Source organism: Xyrauchen texanus, chromosome 18 (assembly GCF_025860055.1).
Source record: "Xyrauchen texanus isolate HMW12.3.18 chromosome 18, RBS_HiC_50CHRs, whole genome shotgun sequence".
In the NCBI taxonomy this organism is placed as follows: Eukaryota; Metazoa; Chordata; class Actinopteri; order Cypriniformes; family Catostomidae; genus Xyrauchen; species Xyrauchen texanus.
Genome location: NC_068293.1, coordinates 26,391,167 through 26,407,884, shown reverse-complemented (window position 1 = coordinate 26,407,884; position 16,718 = coordinate 26,391,167). Strand labels below are relative to the sequence as shown.

Genomic DNA, 16,718 nt, shown 5'->3' with positions numbered 1-16,718 from the left:
ATCCACTTGGAGAAATTCCAGACTGCATTAGTGCTATTCTGTTCTGGTTAATTTAAGTAAAGAAAACAAAGCTGCTACTGAATAACAAAGCAGGAATATTTAGCTCACAAATCACATAAGGGAAGAAAGATATGTAGGTGAAGGTATGTAATGGTCTCGGCAGGAATTTCTGGAAGAGATGTAGATGAGTAAGGCGCTCTGATTGTAATTGAGACTGAATTTATGAGATTCTCCTTATCTCAAGTTTCCTGGGCACTCCCGCACACAGTCAGAGGGACTGGATGAAAGAGAGGAGATAAATGTATTCCCTTTATCATCCAAAGTATTATTCCTTGTGCTAAATTAATCATTGTGTTCTCAAGGGTTTCAAATTAGAAAAACTTATTTTCAATGAGGACCTTCTCAGTACCATAGCTTTGTACCCCCCAAAAAAGATGGTAATGGTGCGTGCTGGGGGGTGGGGTACTTTTCATTGTCTTCTACATCCTTTGATCTAAAGCCTCATAAAAGGTGTTCTCTTATGCAAGAGCAAAGGGTGCTAGAAGTCAGGGTCACTTAGTACACAAGCATAGATGGAAAGAGAGAGAGAGAATAAAGAAAAATGTATCTGGATGAGACAGGATAGGGCAACACAGACACTGAGAACTAGAAAGAGAGAGATGGAAATCAAGAGAGGTACAGCATGAAAGCGAGAGAGAGGAGGGAAATCTCTCTGCACGTCTATAAGAGGGGCAGTCTAATGCGAGTGGACCTTTTCATCTCTGTGGCAGTACTCCAGTCCAACCTAATTGGGACAATTCCCACTAGTGATATAATTTAATTCCTACCTCAGCATGACTCTTATGATCTCATGCTGCAACCTCTTACTTCTCCTCTGATTCCCCTTCCCACACTCTGCCACATAGGCGACAACTGTACTGCCAAAAAGGGCTTGATCTATAACCAAACAAAAGTCCAGCATCAAGCATGAGATCAGCAATGACTAATTAATGTGACTGTAAAACACTGCATAGTGCATTACATATAACTTTCAGTATCGCTTTATCATAGCAAGCTTGTGTTTGCAAACTCAGCTAGCAGAATTCATCATCACTAAAAATAATTCTGTCTTTGGCTTCCCTTTTCTTCTCACCAATATTTATGTTCTGCTCGCTGCTCTCCTGTGTTGTGAGCTTGCAGCCATGAGCTCCCACTGTGCAAGAACACTTAAAAGGATGTCAGAGAGTCTAGTGTGATCACAGGTCACAGATGAGAGGGTGGAGGGCTGTGATGTAAGCACTGGAGTCTGGGGGGATATGTCAGATGAGGGGTGTTGGTTGAAGAGTGCCCCAGGGTCGGCGGGTAGGGGTTGCTCAGGGAGTTGGACCGGGTGAGCAGACAGGAGTGGCGCCAGGCTCTCCCCTGTGTGTGTGGAGCAGCAGGGTGCAATAATGGTACAACTGTAGCTGTAGCTGCTAGGATTTGTGAGAATCCCAGTAACACAAGGGAAAGCAGAGGAGAAGAGTCAGCCCCCATGTGTTTATGCAAACAAATCAGTTGCCATGACTATCCAAGCAGCAGCAGATTCACATGATATCACCTTGGCACCAAGAGGGGAAAACAATAATTGTAAGCAAGACTAATTAAGGTTGAAACAGAGCAGGATTATCTACATGACACCTAAATATTGAAGACACTGGTGATGTCGCGATTGAACACCCTGTTTAAAAGAATTGTTCATCCAAAAATATAAATGATGTCATAATTTACTTATTTTAAACCTATATGACTTAACTTTTAAGAATGCTGCTCTTTTCCATACAACAAAAACATTCCATAATTGCATGGCAGACCTTATGAAAATTACGAGTGGTGAGTTTATTCTAAAATAATATTTTGTGGTTTCTTACACATATTGCGACAGTTCTGAAGTTAAATATCTCGTGTGTGGCACTAAAAGCGAGTTAAATGTTCTCCCAAACAGATGAGGTTTTTAAGGTTAATGCTCTAATGAGTCAACCAAAAAATCAACCCTTTAAATCCAAAAATGTATAGCTCCCTACCCTAAACCTAATCGATAGTGTCATAAAAAAGCAAATATAACATGAAAATGCAATCAATGATGCAACCACGTCATTATGTGATACTTCTATTTCCAACTCAGGTGTCGACTCGCATGCTCTTCAGGACTCGTACCCCAGCACTTTGCATCGCAAGTGCATGCTCTATCACCTCGCACTTTGACAACACTCAAACAAGCTTATAAATGTAGTTGTTCATGTAATTCAAATGCTGAAATGTATCACCTTACAAGTCACGTGGAAGATATTAGATGTCTTAAGATAGCACTATGTGAGGAACATGTTGAAAAGTCAGTGTTTATGAACTGATGGTCTTTTACTCATGATTTGTGTGAAAGTGTATAAAAGTAATTGTTGTTGTAGCGCCTCTAGTGTTAATTTTGACAGGAAACTACAGCAATACGTGCAACAATCCATGTAAGAAATGTAGGTATATATGTAATTCTACAAATTAGAATGTAATTCTAATTAGGCCAGTTTTACTGCAAAGCAGACAAAGAAGCATATGACAGGAGAGTTCTGATACCACATGAGTGTTTGGTGTAAAACGTAAGTTGTAATTCCCTGAAAAACTTGCCCGCAACGGAAGCTCTAAAATCTTAATTGTGTCTACATTGTATTCGCTTGTGAAACATAAGACAACCAGTGGTGTTTTGTGCCACTGACATGGCACGATATGTTCTGACTAGTCCAGTTTGAATATGTGCATGTACAAATGAGATTTGAGAGATATGAAAAGGAGACAATTTTCAAAAAATAAGAATTTAAAAGAGCAGTGTGAAAATTATGCCTAACGTCTCTTTTTGTTTTACACAGAAGAAAGAAAATCAAATGAATCTGGAATGACATGAGGATCAGTAAATGATTACCTTTTTTTTTTCTTTAAGTGTCTGTGTGTACATCTTAATGCAGTTTCTTTAAAATGTAACTCTTCAGACTCAAAGGTAAACCTGTGAGGTAGGAACTGCATAGCAGCCGGTGAGTATTGCATCCTAGTCCATGACCTAGTTTGTAATGGCACTTTTCCACTGCACGTTACGGTTCGACTCGCCTCAACTCTACTCGCTTTACTTTTTCGAGCTTGCATTTCCATTGCAGTTTAGTGCCACCTCAGCGTGGGTGGGATTACAGGCTGGTCGTAATAGTTGCACCACCTCTACTGCCGTGACATCATCTTAAACACGACACAAACTGACCAAAACAATAACACGACCACTAGCTGTTAGCTACTAGCTCATTGTGCTGCATAAAGCAATTGTTGTATGGTGATTTTACACAAGTGTAACAGTTAAATTGGCCTGGTTGTTTTAGAAGCTAGCTTCCACTAAATAAAGTGAAGCTTTCAAGCAGAGTATAGAGTTAATGTAACAAAACATACCATACTCCATCGTGGATCAACGCCAGTCCAGGGCACTCTTCGGATAGCATCCACAATTCCTCGATAGTTCTGTAGTCACTTTTAAGTTTTATTTGTACTTTCCCTACACTGTTGGTAGGTCCGGTGGTAGCCGTGAGACACTTCCTGAGAGACTTTATCGTTTCACTCATTGTTAACGAGTGGACCGTCTGCACCTCGTTTATTGACCATGGCGTGGTTTTGCGCACAACCATTTATTTTTCCACAATTGGAAAGTCGCATGAACAAATGAACTGTTATCGCTGTTGCTAACTTTAAAACTAGCGGGTTGATGTCACATCTACTGTGACGATTCTCCCTGACCAATCAGTGATCAACAGGATTTTTTACTTCACATTTTATTATCGGCTTGGCGTGCTTGGATCCTCGACCCAGGTGATACTAAAAAAAGTGTCAGGTACCAGGTACTATCCACAGTGGAAAACCCCAAAAAAGCGAGCACAGTTGAGTCGAGTTGAACCGTGCAGTGGAAAAGCCCAATACGGTGTTGATTTTGCCCAGTGAGGACTAGGTTCTGTGGGAACCAGCTATTTCAGACTTGGCGGGACAGAGGGTTAGCCACAGGAGGGAGTTATGATCCAGTCAACAGGGCTTATACTGCCCAGCTGTGCCACTGAGCCTGGCAACTGAGACTCGCACCTGCCCTTAACCCACTGCGCAATAACACATAAGCACACAACTGCTTCTGCTTTCCAGCATCTTCAGTCCCTAACCAGAGCTCTTTGGCCAATGAACATGAGGCAGGGCTCAGTTGTGTCTCCCAGCATCTGACCCTCTTTGCTGCATGAGTCTGCAACACAGGAAATCACATACACTTTGACATTTATTTGCAAACACCTTGTATACCTTCTAGTGTACATTTTCGTTGGAGACAGAGAAGCTAGTGAGTCTTGCAGAACAGCCTGCAGCCCTCCATCCATCCATCCATCCATCCACCCCTTTACCCCCACTCCAGCTAATTCTCTCTGGCAGGGAGACCTGTAAGAATCAATAGGGAAAATGTCCTGAAACAGGCAATCTAGCAACCATCTGCCCTGGTTCTCCATGAGACAAAGACCAATGTCCCCCTGGGAAAGTGACGGAAGAGACAGAAAGCACAACGCACAAACTCAATTACTCACTGCAACTAAAACACTCTTTCACATTGCACAGTCAGGCTTACACTTTTCGACTGCCTGTCACGTTTACATGTACATAAACATTTCATTTTGTGTGTTTTTGGTGTCATTTCAGTATATAATGTGAATTTCAATCAAAATAACAATGTCAGTGTAATTCTGAATGCAAAGTTGTCTTTCAGCTAACTGTCTGCTGAAACAACATGTCATAATTATGTTTATACAGTTAGACAACAATTAACCTCTTTTGATTGCAAAAATGCTATGAGAAATTGCAACAAAAAAGGCGATTTAATCAATAATTGAATACAACATGTCCTTTCCTTTTTGTTCTGCTTTTTACATTACATCAAACATGTATTTTAACTATTTTTAACTGTATTTTTCCCCACATGTATTATATTAATTTTATTGCCATGTGGAACTAATTAATTTTAAAGAGAACCTTACCAAACTAATAATGGAGGCTTCCTAGTAAAATGAATGGCAAAGAAAACAAATCTTCTAAGTCAGCACTGTATAATTATTACCTTGAAAACATGCACATAAAACATACCGTTTTTAGAGGTTTTCTAAAAGAAAATTTGTTTAAGTGTCTTTATCTGGTAGTTTAAAAAGTGTTTTTAGTGGGACACAGAGCATTTGTCTATGTCGTATAGGCCTACATGCAGAACATGAAAAAACTGTTTGATAATAGATTTGAAAATAATTTTTCACCTGTGAAGCTCATCTCACATACTTGTATTGTGACAACAAATATTTTTCTTTTTCTTGGCTGATTGCTTAAAAGGTTTTACAATGAACCTCATAATTTCATAATCAAGGATTTACCTGTTTAAAATAAATTAGACTGACAAACATTACATTACACAAAACAAGAAAACAGGAGGAACAAACTCCTTAGCCCTGTGATGTTTATTTAAACTAGTGTATCCATAGTTAACTAATCCTATATCTTAGAATGCCACCAACACAGGTTCTACTAATAATATTAAAACATTAACCTAGATTATTTAATTTTGGCTATGATATGGATTTCAGAAATTGCTGTTTTTCCAAAAACTTTTTTTTTTTTTTTTTTACACTGTTTCTGGCTGGTGTGAAAAACATGCCAATGGGTCAATTATCCATTATTCAACAACCAGATCAGAACGGTAAATCAATGCCACAAATTGCAGAAACAGTTGCAAACTTCTGTTTGTTGCGTTCTCTCCGGCTGTAAGAGAGCCGCCAGCGCGTTGCCGCTGCTATATAGCTCTCTAAAAATAGCTCCCCTTTCAATGCCGTCTACGGCCAGATTGACAACAGTCACGAGCCAATCGCGCTATAATATTCAAATTTGGACCCTCCTTTTTGGCAATTTTAGCGCCGCCTTCCTTGGACCCCAGCGAGATCATCAACCCTATTTACCATACATGGTCACGCACGGAATTGATTGACAACAAGCGACTCCCCCCTCAGCTCACTTGGCTTCCTCTCGCTCGTGAGACAGCGTGAGCCCAGCAACTTGCTTTGGTGATACGCGACATTCAAGAGAAAACCTACCTGGAAATTACAGCTGGAAAGAGCCAGAGCAATGCGGAAATAGGTGGACTGTCCGTGTCACCGAGTTTGCATCCCTCTCCCAGGCTGAGGATCTGAGAACTCGCAGGGATTGCAATTAAGTGACAACAATTATTTTAATTTTTTCCTTCCTTTTTTATTATTGCGCTCTTGTATTCCTAAAATTACGTATTGTAAAATACACTTCACTGAGGATTTGTAGTATTGTTTTGCTTTCTCTGATTTTGGCCGAGGGCTAAAAGAAGAAGAAGAAGAAGAAGAAGAAAACACTTGGGGAGCAAAGCAACTTGCTATCTTTTTTCTTCTTCTTGAGCATCAACAATGGACGTGTTGGCGAATTACAGTATTTTTCAGGAACTTCAGCTGGTGCATGACACGGGCTACTTCTCGGCGATTCCGTCGCTGGAGGAGAACTGTCAGCAGGTGAGCGTTTGTGCGTGCTACTGAGTTGCTCTGTAGATGTCGTAAATAATGCGTGTTTGTGCGCATATGGATCTTATGGAGACATTCACAACTTCACTGACAGATTCCGCTAACTGGCTCTTACAACCCTCGCAGTGATGCAAGTTTTTTCTGCTTTTATAAAAGTCATACAAAATGAGCGTGGCTAAAACTATTTATTATTATTATTTAGCAGTAGAGCGAAGTGTATTTGTGTTCTATAATGTAAGGAATAGTTTATAATATGCCTTAAAAAAATTAGTGCACTTAAGGTAAGGTAAGATAGATGCCGTTGGCAGGATCAGATGCGTTTATTTACATTGCACGAGATGATTCATGTGCCTTACTCTTCTTGTAATTGATTGAATGGCGATTTGTTAAGGCGCACATAATTTGGTCGGAGAAAATATGCGCTTGAATAACAAAAAGCGACTTGTCATTAAATAATGCATTCGCATCTGTCAGATTGCTTCATGTTTTTTAGCCAGACGAAATCAGGAGCAGTTCCCGATCGTCATGTATTATTTATTACCTCAACCGCGAGGGTGCGAGTGAGGACGGAGAGGAGGATGCGTTCCAAAAAAATAAATAATAATAATCTAAAATTTTTTGAGCAAAGCTGACGTGCTTCTGTATGGCAATTTGCTGTTTCAAGTTATTAAAAATAATCACTGATAAAAAAAAAAAAATATGTATACATATATATGTTTTACATGTTTATGATATGTAGCCCAGTATCTGCGGTAATTAAGTCCTAAGCGAGATTTACTTGTTAATTAAACAGACGCGCGTTAACACGTCCCTGTGCCATGTTTTTTTTGGGGGGGGGAAGACCAAAGTAAACCAGGAGATTGCAATCATAGTGTTGTTGGGCAGTGACTGGTTTCTAGATGCAGATTACAGTAATATGGCTTTGGACATGCTGTAAATTAATGCCTAGACTTATGATTCAGAAGCTATTATAAGAAGGACTTGTGAAAATCAAAGTGTCGATGCACGCCTCAGCACGCATGCACTGGCTGTCTTCAGCTCATTGCAATTCCATCTGCTCAACTGCATGGAAATGCAGGTTATTTATCGCTGGTGTGTGAACTTGAAACAGACCAGTACTTCAAACGACACGTCTAAACCAACACAGAGATTATCTGGTCAAAATGCAAATGCAGTCAAATTGGCACGAGTTAAAAGGAAAATGCATGTCTGGTGATCTCATCTCAATGCTCAGAACATTAATATGTTCTGCTGGAATACAGACAGGTCTGGTTTATCTGCTAATTATGGTTTTAATCAATTTATAGCATCATGTTCATATCAAACAATTGGTGTGCTGATGTTCATTCCCCACAGTGTGTTGAACTGGCAGTCCAGCACTGATTGGATCATAGTTTTGCCTGCTGTATTACATTTATTTGGTCATGTGTATAAGAGAAAGTGAGAGAGCTGAATTTAGTTATTTTTCATTATTATTTTACTATTGATTGCTTACTGCTCTATTATGTGAGACTCTGAGAGAGAGAGAGAGAGAGAGAGACAGACAGACAGACAGACAGAGAGAGAGAGAGGTAAGATTGGTTTACTGGCCTTGGAATGATTGGAAAAGAAAACAAGCTCATTTTGTTAGTGTGTGCAACCTGCAGATGTGTTCTAACGCCACTGGCAAAGACAACAGAGAGAGTCTAAGCTAGCGTCAGAGGAGGAGGGGGACAACCACATTGAATGGGAAACATAAAAGTCAGATTTAATGGTAAGTGAGTACAGATTTAAAAAGGCTTTCTCAGTAGACCGGTGAATATAATTAAAATGAGTGAAAAAAAAATACAATTTCTGTCAATTTTTTTTGTGACATCACAGTTAAAGTTGGATGTTTAACATGCTGGGATGATGTGAAAGAGTAGCCCTCCTCGATCTGCCAGTGGAAGGTAAACAGCATCCTTTGAGCAGGAGACAAGATGGATAGCTGTGTTCGGCCTCTTGCGACTGGAGTATGAATCAGCCCTTAATGGATGCAATATTGGTCAATTGAGTTTTAGAGCTCAGGCTAAGACCAGGGATGGGACAAAGGGGCCATGAAGAGGAGGGTGAACAAGGTGATGTGCTTGGGGATGATGAGAGGTTGTCTGCCAAACAGTGATGAAGTCTTATCAGGGCCCAACTTGCACTGCATCCACTCCCTACAAGGGACGCCAGCAACTGGCACCGTCTCTCCCAACTTGAACAAAGACGCTATCTCTCACTGTCAAGAAGAGCCAGAGAAGAGAACATAGTTGAACATTGAGGAAAACAGCTCATCAACATTTCTTGGGGCAGAGAAGAGAGGGGTTATTTTGCCAGTGACCCGAAAGTGAGGTTAATTCAAAGAGCGGCTGTTTGTGCAACAAGAGAGCCCCTGTTGCCCCTCCCCCATGAGCAGTGCCAACCAGTACAACTCTCAGAGCTCCTCATTGGAGGCTGGAAGAGCAGGTGGAGTGGCCTGGGGAATGAGACAGAGGCAGTAAACAACACCATTAGAGGCAGTCAAGGCAGTCTGGCCAATTAGCAAGGATCAGCTAAGAAAAGGGTTGGGGAGCTGAGTCTGTATGTCTCATCTATCCATCTGTCCTTTATCAGCCAGTATGCCACGTGGGCCTTTGTTGGGGTGTAGTCCTCTGACAGGCAGGCCTTTTTTTGGACCATAGTGAAAATGGGATACTCTCTGTGTCTTTGTCAACCAAATCAGGCAGGACTGTCCTTACAGTGCTCTTCTCTTTGTCGTTGAAAGCTTTTTGAAAGTTTGCAATCAGTATTCGAAGCTGCACTTTTTTTTATTTATTTTTTTTTTATAGTTTTTTAGCCATGGCAAGTAAATAATCAGGCTCAGATTTTTTATCCATTCCTGAACCATTTGTAGGACTACTAAGTTATTTATTTATTTTTCCTTTTTTGAGTTGTTCTATCAATAGGTTTTGTTGCATTTCATTAAGGGTTGAGAAACAAAATGTGAGATGTAGTGAACTTATACTCTCAAGGCTCACTGACAGCTGGAGGGCAGACGACTGACCCACAGAAACACATCACAGTCAGTAGAACTGGAACACGTCTGAGCAGGGTCACGTAAGCCCCAGAGAGATCTGAGGCAAGATAGTGAATCACACTGCTTGCATATCCTGTGCTGTGAGTTTTCACAAAGGCATGGGTAGTTGGGTTGATGAGAGGTGGCTGGGGTTGAGGCAGAATATGTACATGATTCCATTAAAAATATATTTCCATTGAGTCTGCCTAGTTTTACAAAGGCCCATGGAGGCTCAACACCTGATGACTGGAGTCCACCAACCTCACTAGCCAAACCTTTAACTTTCATTCTAATGTCCCCCATGCAACTTACGGACCAGGCAGTTGGCCTGCTTTTGCTGTCTTTATTCTTTATTGTGTTTCTACACTGTCTACACTGAACTCGCTCCACCTGAAAGCAATCAAGCTTTCTCTTTGCCGCAAACACTGAAACGTGCATTATGTAATACTCTGAGGAGCACAGCTGCTTTCTCACAGTATATCTTCTGACAGCTCAGAGAATACCTAAGCCCTTCTCTGGTCACTTTCCGCAAGTGAGGAAGCTCCAGGAAACCAAGGTGATGGGCAAATTTAATTACCAAGTTCCAACACAGAGTTGATAGCACCAAAATGGCTTTATAGACCAAGATACTATACTAAGGTACATAGTTTATACAGGAAAACATATGTGTGGGTTTGGGCAAAGATGGTTCCTTATATTGCCTCAAAGCCTGTGTTTTAGATTCAACAAATTAACATTTTCCAGTGGTGGTGTCCTCACTTGCTGACTTTACATTGAGGTAAACTCCTTGACATTTGATCTCAAATCTGGTTTACTGGTCCCTCTGCAGAGTGATAACAGGTATCTCAGCACATGTTGATTTTCAGGCATGGCTTAAAATATAAGGACCCCCACTTAAAGATAAATAAGATGTCACAAATGTAATCTTATCTGGATATGCAGTACATCTGTGGAGGCTTGACTACACTGACAACTCATGTCTCCTTTAGATTTGACCCCTGCTGAACCAGGCTCCATCAGTCACTTCTTACTTTTTCTAATCCTATTAGAGAGTTACAGCTAATTTGAAGTTTTTACAACTTATTTGACCCCTTTTAAGATGATTGGTTTCAATTGGATCATCAATTGTCCCATATAATAGCAGGGATCAGCTTACAGGCAACACTTATGAGTCAGCTCTTAATGTATGTTGTATCAGTGTGACATCATAAACCAACCTATTGTTTTGTGTATTTCCTGTTACACTGGAAAATATTTATATGTAATATATGTAAACATGCATACTCATTTTCAGATACAATATACATTTCCAGAACCAAACGTATTTAAGATATTGGGTCTGTACAAAAACCTAATGGGCTCCATTACTGTCTCCTCCATAGACAGCTGCCTTTTATGGCTGCATCCTAACTGAAATGAAGCCTCATAAGAGTTTATTTAGAACACACTTTGTAGGCAGCAACTCCACATGCTATTCAAATAATACTCCTCACGTTCAGCACAGGGGAGACTCAACTCATTTTAATACAGGTGATTTGAGAGGAATGACACCATACTTTGATGAGCATAAATATACGTTATGCACATTTTGGGTAAAATAGTCAGTTTTTAATTATTTTAAACTATTTTTCTCAATACTTCGGAATTGAATGGATTCTAAGTCAATTTACAATCAAAATGTATCTATATTTGTCCACCATTTAGAATAAATTTTTCCACCCAGCTCACCACAGTGCATACTAGGATTGCTACCTTAGAATTAGGCCAAAACAGGGTATCTTAGCAAGCAGCTTCATTAAAATACCTACCTTTTGGAACAGTTTTCGCATCGGGAGCACGCCTATGATGCTTTGAAGTGCTGACACCTCACTAATAGGTTTTGTAACAGAGCCATTAAGTCTACTTTTTAGAGAAATCTAGCATACATACATACAATATATACATATACAAATATCCTGTAAATATATTTATATTGTGTATATATACAGTTACAGTTGAAGTCAGAAGTTTACATACACCTTAGCCAAATACATTTAAACTCAGTTTTTCACAATTCCTGACATTTAATCGTAGAAAACTTTCCCTCTCTTAGGTCAGTTAGGATCACTACTTTATTTTAAGAATGTGAAATCTCAGAATAACAGTAGAGAGAATTATTTATTTAAGCTTTATCACATTACCAGTGGGTCAGAAGTTTACATACTTTGTAAGTATTGTTAGCATTACCTTTAAATTGTTTAACTTGGGTCAAACATTTTGGGTAGCCTTCCACAAGCTTCTCACAATAAGTTACTGGAATTTTGTCCCATTCCTCCATGCAGAACTGGTGTAACTGAGTCAGGTTTGTAGGCCTCCTTTCTCACACATGCTTTTTCAGTTCTGCTCACAAATTTTCTATTGGATTGAGGTCAGGGCTTTGTGATGGCCACTCCAATACCTTGACTTTTTTGTCCTTATGCCATTGTGCTACAATTTTGGAGGTATACATGTGGTCAATGTCCATTTGAGACCGAGCTTTAACATCTTGTAATGTTGCTTCAATATATCCACATAATTTTCTTTCCTCATGATGCCATTTATTTTGTGAAGTGCATCAGTCCCTCCTGCAGCAAAGCACCCCCACAACATGATGATGCCACACCCATGCTTCATGGTTGGGATGGTGTTCTTTGGCTTGCAAGCCTCACCCTTTTCCTCCAAACATAACAATGGTCATTATGGCCAAACAGTTCAAGGTTTGTTTTATTAGACCAGAGGACATTTCTTCAAAAAGTAAGATCTTTGTAAAATCCACTTGCAAACTGTAGTCTAGCTTTTTTTATGATGGATTTGGAGCAGTGGCTTCTTCCTTGCTGAGCAGCCTTTCAGGCAATATTGATATAGGACTCATTTTTACTGTAGAAATAGATACTTGTCTACCTGTTTCCTCCAGCATCTTCACAAGGTCCTTTGCTGTTGTTCTGGGATTGATTAGCACTTTTTGCACCAAAGTATGTTCATCTCTAGGTGACAGAATGCGTCTCCTTCCTGAGCGGTATGATGGCTGCGTTATCCCATGGTGTTTATACGGGTGTACTATTATTTGTACAGATAAACATGGTACCTTCAGGCATTTGTAAATTGCTCCCAAGCATGAACCAGACTTGTGAAGGTCCACCATTTTTTTCTGAGGTCTTGGCTGATTTTCTTATTTTATCTTCCCATGATGTCAAGCAAAGAGGCACTGAGTTTGAAGGTAGGCCTTGAAATACATCCACAGTTACACCTCCTATCAGAAGCAAATTGGCTAATTGTCTGAAGACCTGACATAATTTTCCAGAATTATCTAAGCTGCTTAAAGGCACAGGTAACTTAGTGTATGTAAACTTCTGACCCACAAATGGCATGTCATGCCCAAAGTAGATGTCCTAAACAACTTGCCAACACTATAGTTTGCTAATATTAAATATGTGAAGTGGTTAAAATGAATTTTAATGACTTCAACCTGTGTATGTAAACTTCTGACTTCTATATAACTGTAAAACAAGACAAAAAGTATTGTTTTTCCAGTGTAGTGACTGGACAGGTCAACATTAAGCACTGTCTGGATTTAGTGGACACATTACAAAAGAATTGTCTTTTAATATCTCCCCACCTATCTATTCCCTTCTTTTGATTTAGATTGTATGTGGTGTGTGCAGTGGTTCAGAGCTAGTAACTGCAGCATAAGCAAGGCTAGGTTTCTTTATTGGAGCCCCAGACACGGCAAATCAGTCAGCCACCAGACAGCTGACAATAATTAGGCTGTAGTGAGGTGCAGCAGGGTCTTTCATGTGTAGGGCTGAACCAGGTCTCTCTTTGAAGTGGGGACCTTTCAGTCACACTCTGCTGTTACGTTTGAGTAAGGCTCAGACTATAGCGCTTGTGCAGGCTGCTTCTGATGCAACCTAGCAATTTTAAATTGACGTATAGCATTCCATCTCTTCATTTGAAACAGCTGTCACAAGCTTACATGACTAGCTGTGAAAAATATAGAGGAGAAAAAAAAGCAATTTTCATCTCAATTAATATTCTGAGATTTTACTTATTGTAAGTACAGTCTTATAATAAGCACAGTCTTAGCTCACCCTCATATACACTTTTTTCTGTGTTTACCAAATATCTTGCACCTTGAAATTTGGCAATTGCACTATAATTTATTCTGTGCGTAAGATGCAGATCAAAGAGGTCATCAAACTGGGTGTTGGTAGGTTTTTGAACAGTTAAACATAAGTTTGGTGAAATTAGAAACTCTGAGGATAATTAGCATCTGTAGAGAAAACAGCCTACAACAAATTGCTGAAAAAAATCTCTAAATAGAAACATCTCTTTAGATGTTTTTTTTTTAATTAATGGTAGTATGTGATTTTTTTTTGTGTTGAAATGTTTCACTTTCGAAGAAACCATCAGAATTTTTGCAAACAATCTGTGGTATAAAACACAGAAGTGTTTAGGCTAGAAGACAGCCAGATACATAAAAGAAGTGAGGGTAACAAGGTTTCAAAACTGAAAAATATGCATGTAAAGGAAACAGACCAAATTCTTATAAGATGGAGTAGTTGAATATTAAGCCAGTGTGACTGCAATTCAAGAAATCACTGTAGTTTCCGTCAAGTTCCTGACATTAATGACATCACGAATGAAAATGTAAATGATAAATAAGTAATGATGGGATGAGAAACACTGATTTGCTGAGGCTTTTGCAAAATATTCACCAAACATTTTGAACTGCCTGTTCATTTCAAGTAAGGCAAAAGGGGCCAGTCCTAATTCTGAATTCAGAGTTCATATCATCTGCACTGGAAATTATCTTGTTCTTGATTGGAAGTTCCAACAGCCAATCAAGCACTAATGGGCCATGCTTATCTTCACTAAGATTGTTTATTGTTAGCTTGAAATTGTCACCTACAATACATAGCTGTGGGCACAAGGAAACACTTGGTCACATATGCAGCCTAAATAACTGCAGATGATTCACTGTGTGCATTTGATTCACAGAATGTCACTGATACACCATATATTCTGGAAATCTTAGAAATGTTATTACAGGAATATTTCCTTTTGTTTTTTAGGTAAAAGGTTATGTGTCTTTTGACACTAAGGTCAAACATGCAAAACTGAATAGACCTACAGTACCCTCATCCACCCTTTCATTTTGCATACAGGGAGCGACATGCTAATTGTCCCCACGCCTGCCAGTGATTGCTGATGGAGGTGGTCTTATTATTTTGGGATCAAGAGCTTTTCTGGGGCCATGATTGAGGAGCTGGTGGATGGTGGGAATGGTGAGGGTCACCTGTCTGCCTGCTTCTTAAGAGTCTATCAGCCCTGGGAGATGAGATGCTGCACAGGGATGGACAGAGAGAGTTAAAGTCAAGAGAAAAATTAGTGTTTTGAATGCATCTTTATGCATGAGCCCTGTCCTCCCCTCTCGGTCTCGATAGAGAGGCAGTTTAGCCACTCAAGGATTTGATTAACAGGCCAAGAGGAACAAGCCTTTTTTCCTCTAAGTGCAAGTGCACACATGTGCATACAAATTTAGACTAACAGCCTGATGATATCTTTCACACCACCCAGAAAATACAGAAGATTGGAAATCAATACTTCCTCGTTGCAAATGTTACATCGACATTGTCAGAATACTCAGTATTCCTCAAAAATATTGTACATAAAACAGGAGGGCATATGAATAATAAATACAGGTATTTTGTGCATTCCTAACCAGCTATAAGTAGCCCTGCATACTGCCAAAGCAGATATAAAGACATGACAGAGGAAAGGCAGAAGAGGGATTCATGTGAAAAAGTGAGAGATGTCCCTCATGTTTATTCAAGTGCTCATGAGGTGGGGAGGGGTGCTGATGGTTCCACACTCTCTCTAGTCTCTGTTTGGCCTTCTGGAAATTCCATTTTCGGACACAGTCCAGATGGGAATGTGAATAAAGCATATCCAAGGCTGCTGTCAGATTGTCTTAATCTTTATATTTTGCCTACGACTGAGAAATTCATGTCACGTCACCTTGTTTGAAATCAAAGCACTTAAAATACTCGACCTTCTCTTCCATGTAGGCTACACATCAGAGTTACGCTTTACAAAAAGGTTCTGTTTGTTAACGTTAATAAATGTATTAGGCATCATCAGCTAACAATAAAGAATATTTTTTTACAGCAGTTGTTAATCTGGGTTAATGTTAATTCATGAAAATACTATGAAGTTCAGACTGTAATGCATTAAGTAATGTTAACATGTAAAACAAAATTTGTTTGTAAATGTTGAAATTGAAATTGTAGAATAATAAATGCTGTAAAAGTATTGTTTATTTTCATGTTAACTAACGTAGTTAACTAATGTTAACAAATATAACCTTATTGTAAAGTGCTACCAAAAAAATCTATCTATAAGTGCTATTTTCCATCACTATCAAATTGTCAAGACATGCAGAGATTGTTGCAAAAAATCGTATATATGCTGTCTAATTCCTCTAGAGAAAGTCTTTTGTCTAGTGGAGAATGTGATTTCAGATTGCTCTTTAGGCAGCGCAAGTCTGGATCACCCAACGCATGTTGTCAAGCTGAAAAACAGGAGTGGTGAGCTCATTGTTTGTTTTGGTGGTAGGGACAGACAATGAATAAGAACTGGTCACAAGACCCATTTAAATACAATGACCTACAACAGGGACTTTTCCACCAGGTATAACTAGTCTTTAGAGCATGTTTTGTGACCTAAAGAAAACTTTAAAACAACTTGAAGCAAAATGAGGGATTTAATGCACGTTGACTAGTTTAGAATGGGACGTTCGTGTTTACTTAACCTACGACTGTTTACTAAAATATAGATTTTTGTTGAAGTGTCACAGAGTGATGGAAGTTGCATATGCAGTGATGGATTTGTAGATAAAGGAATTAATTATTTCACCTTTTGATTTGGACTGAACTGTATCCTTTTGTATGGTTTTAAAGTGTAGAACTGTGTGTGTGTGTGTGAATATCATCTGTGGTCTCTCTCTCTCTCTCTCTCTCGGTAACATGACCTGGCGTCGCTCAAGTCTCCTG

At 39.4% G+C, this 16,718-nt stretch overlaps 1 protein-coding gene across 2 annotated transcripts in view; it reads left to right on the top strand.

Annotated features, from left to right (window-relative positions):
- The first annotated feature begins 6,078 nt into the window (after positions 1–6,078).
- Positions 6,079–16,718, top strand: part of klf7b (Kruppel-like factor 7b) — a 57,642-nt gene continuing 47,002 nt past the window's right edge. For both annotated transcript variants that reach the window (XM_052148943.1, XM_052148942.1), the window contains exon 1: positions 6,079–6,581. In XM_052148943.1, the coding sequence (XP_052004903.1) occupies positions 6,480–6,581 (102 nt within the window). In that variant the 5' untranslated portion in view covers positions 6,079–6,479. The remainder of the gene's footprint in view (positions 6,582–16,718) is intronic.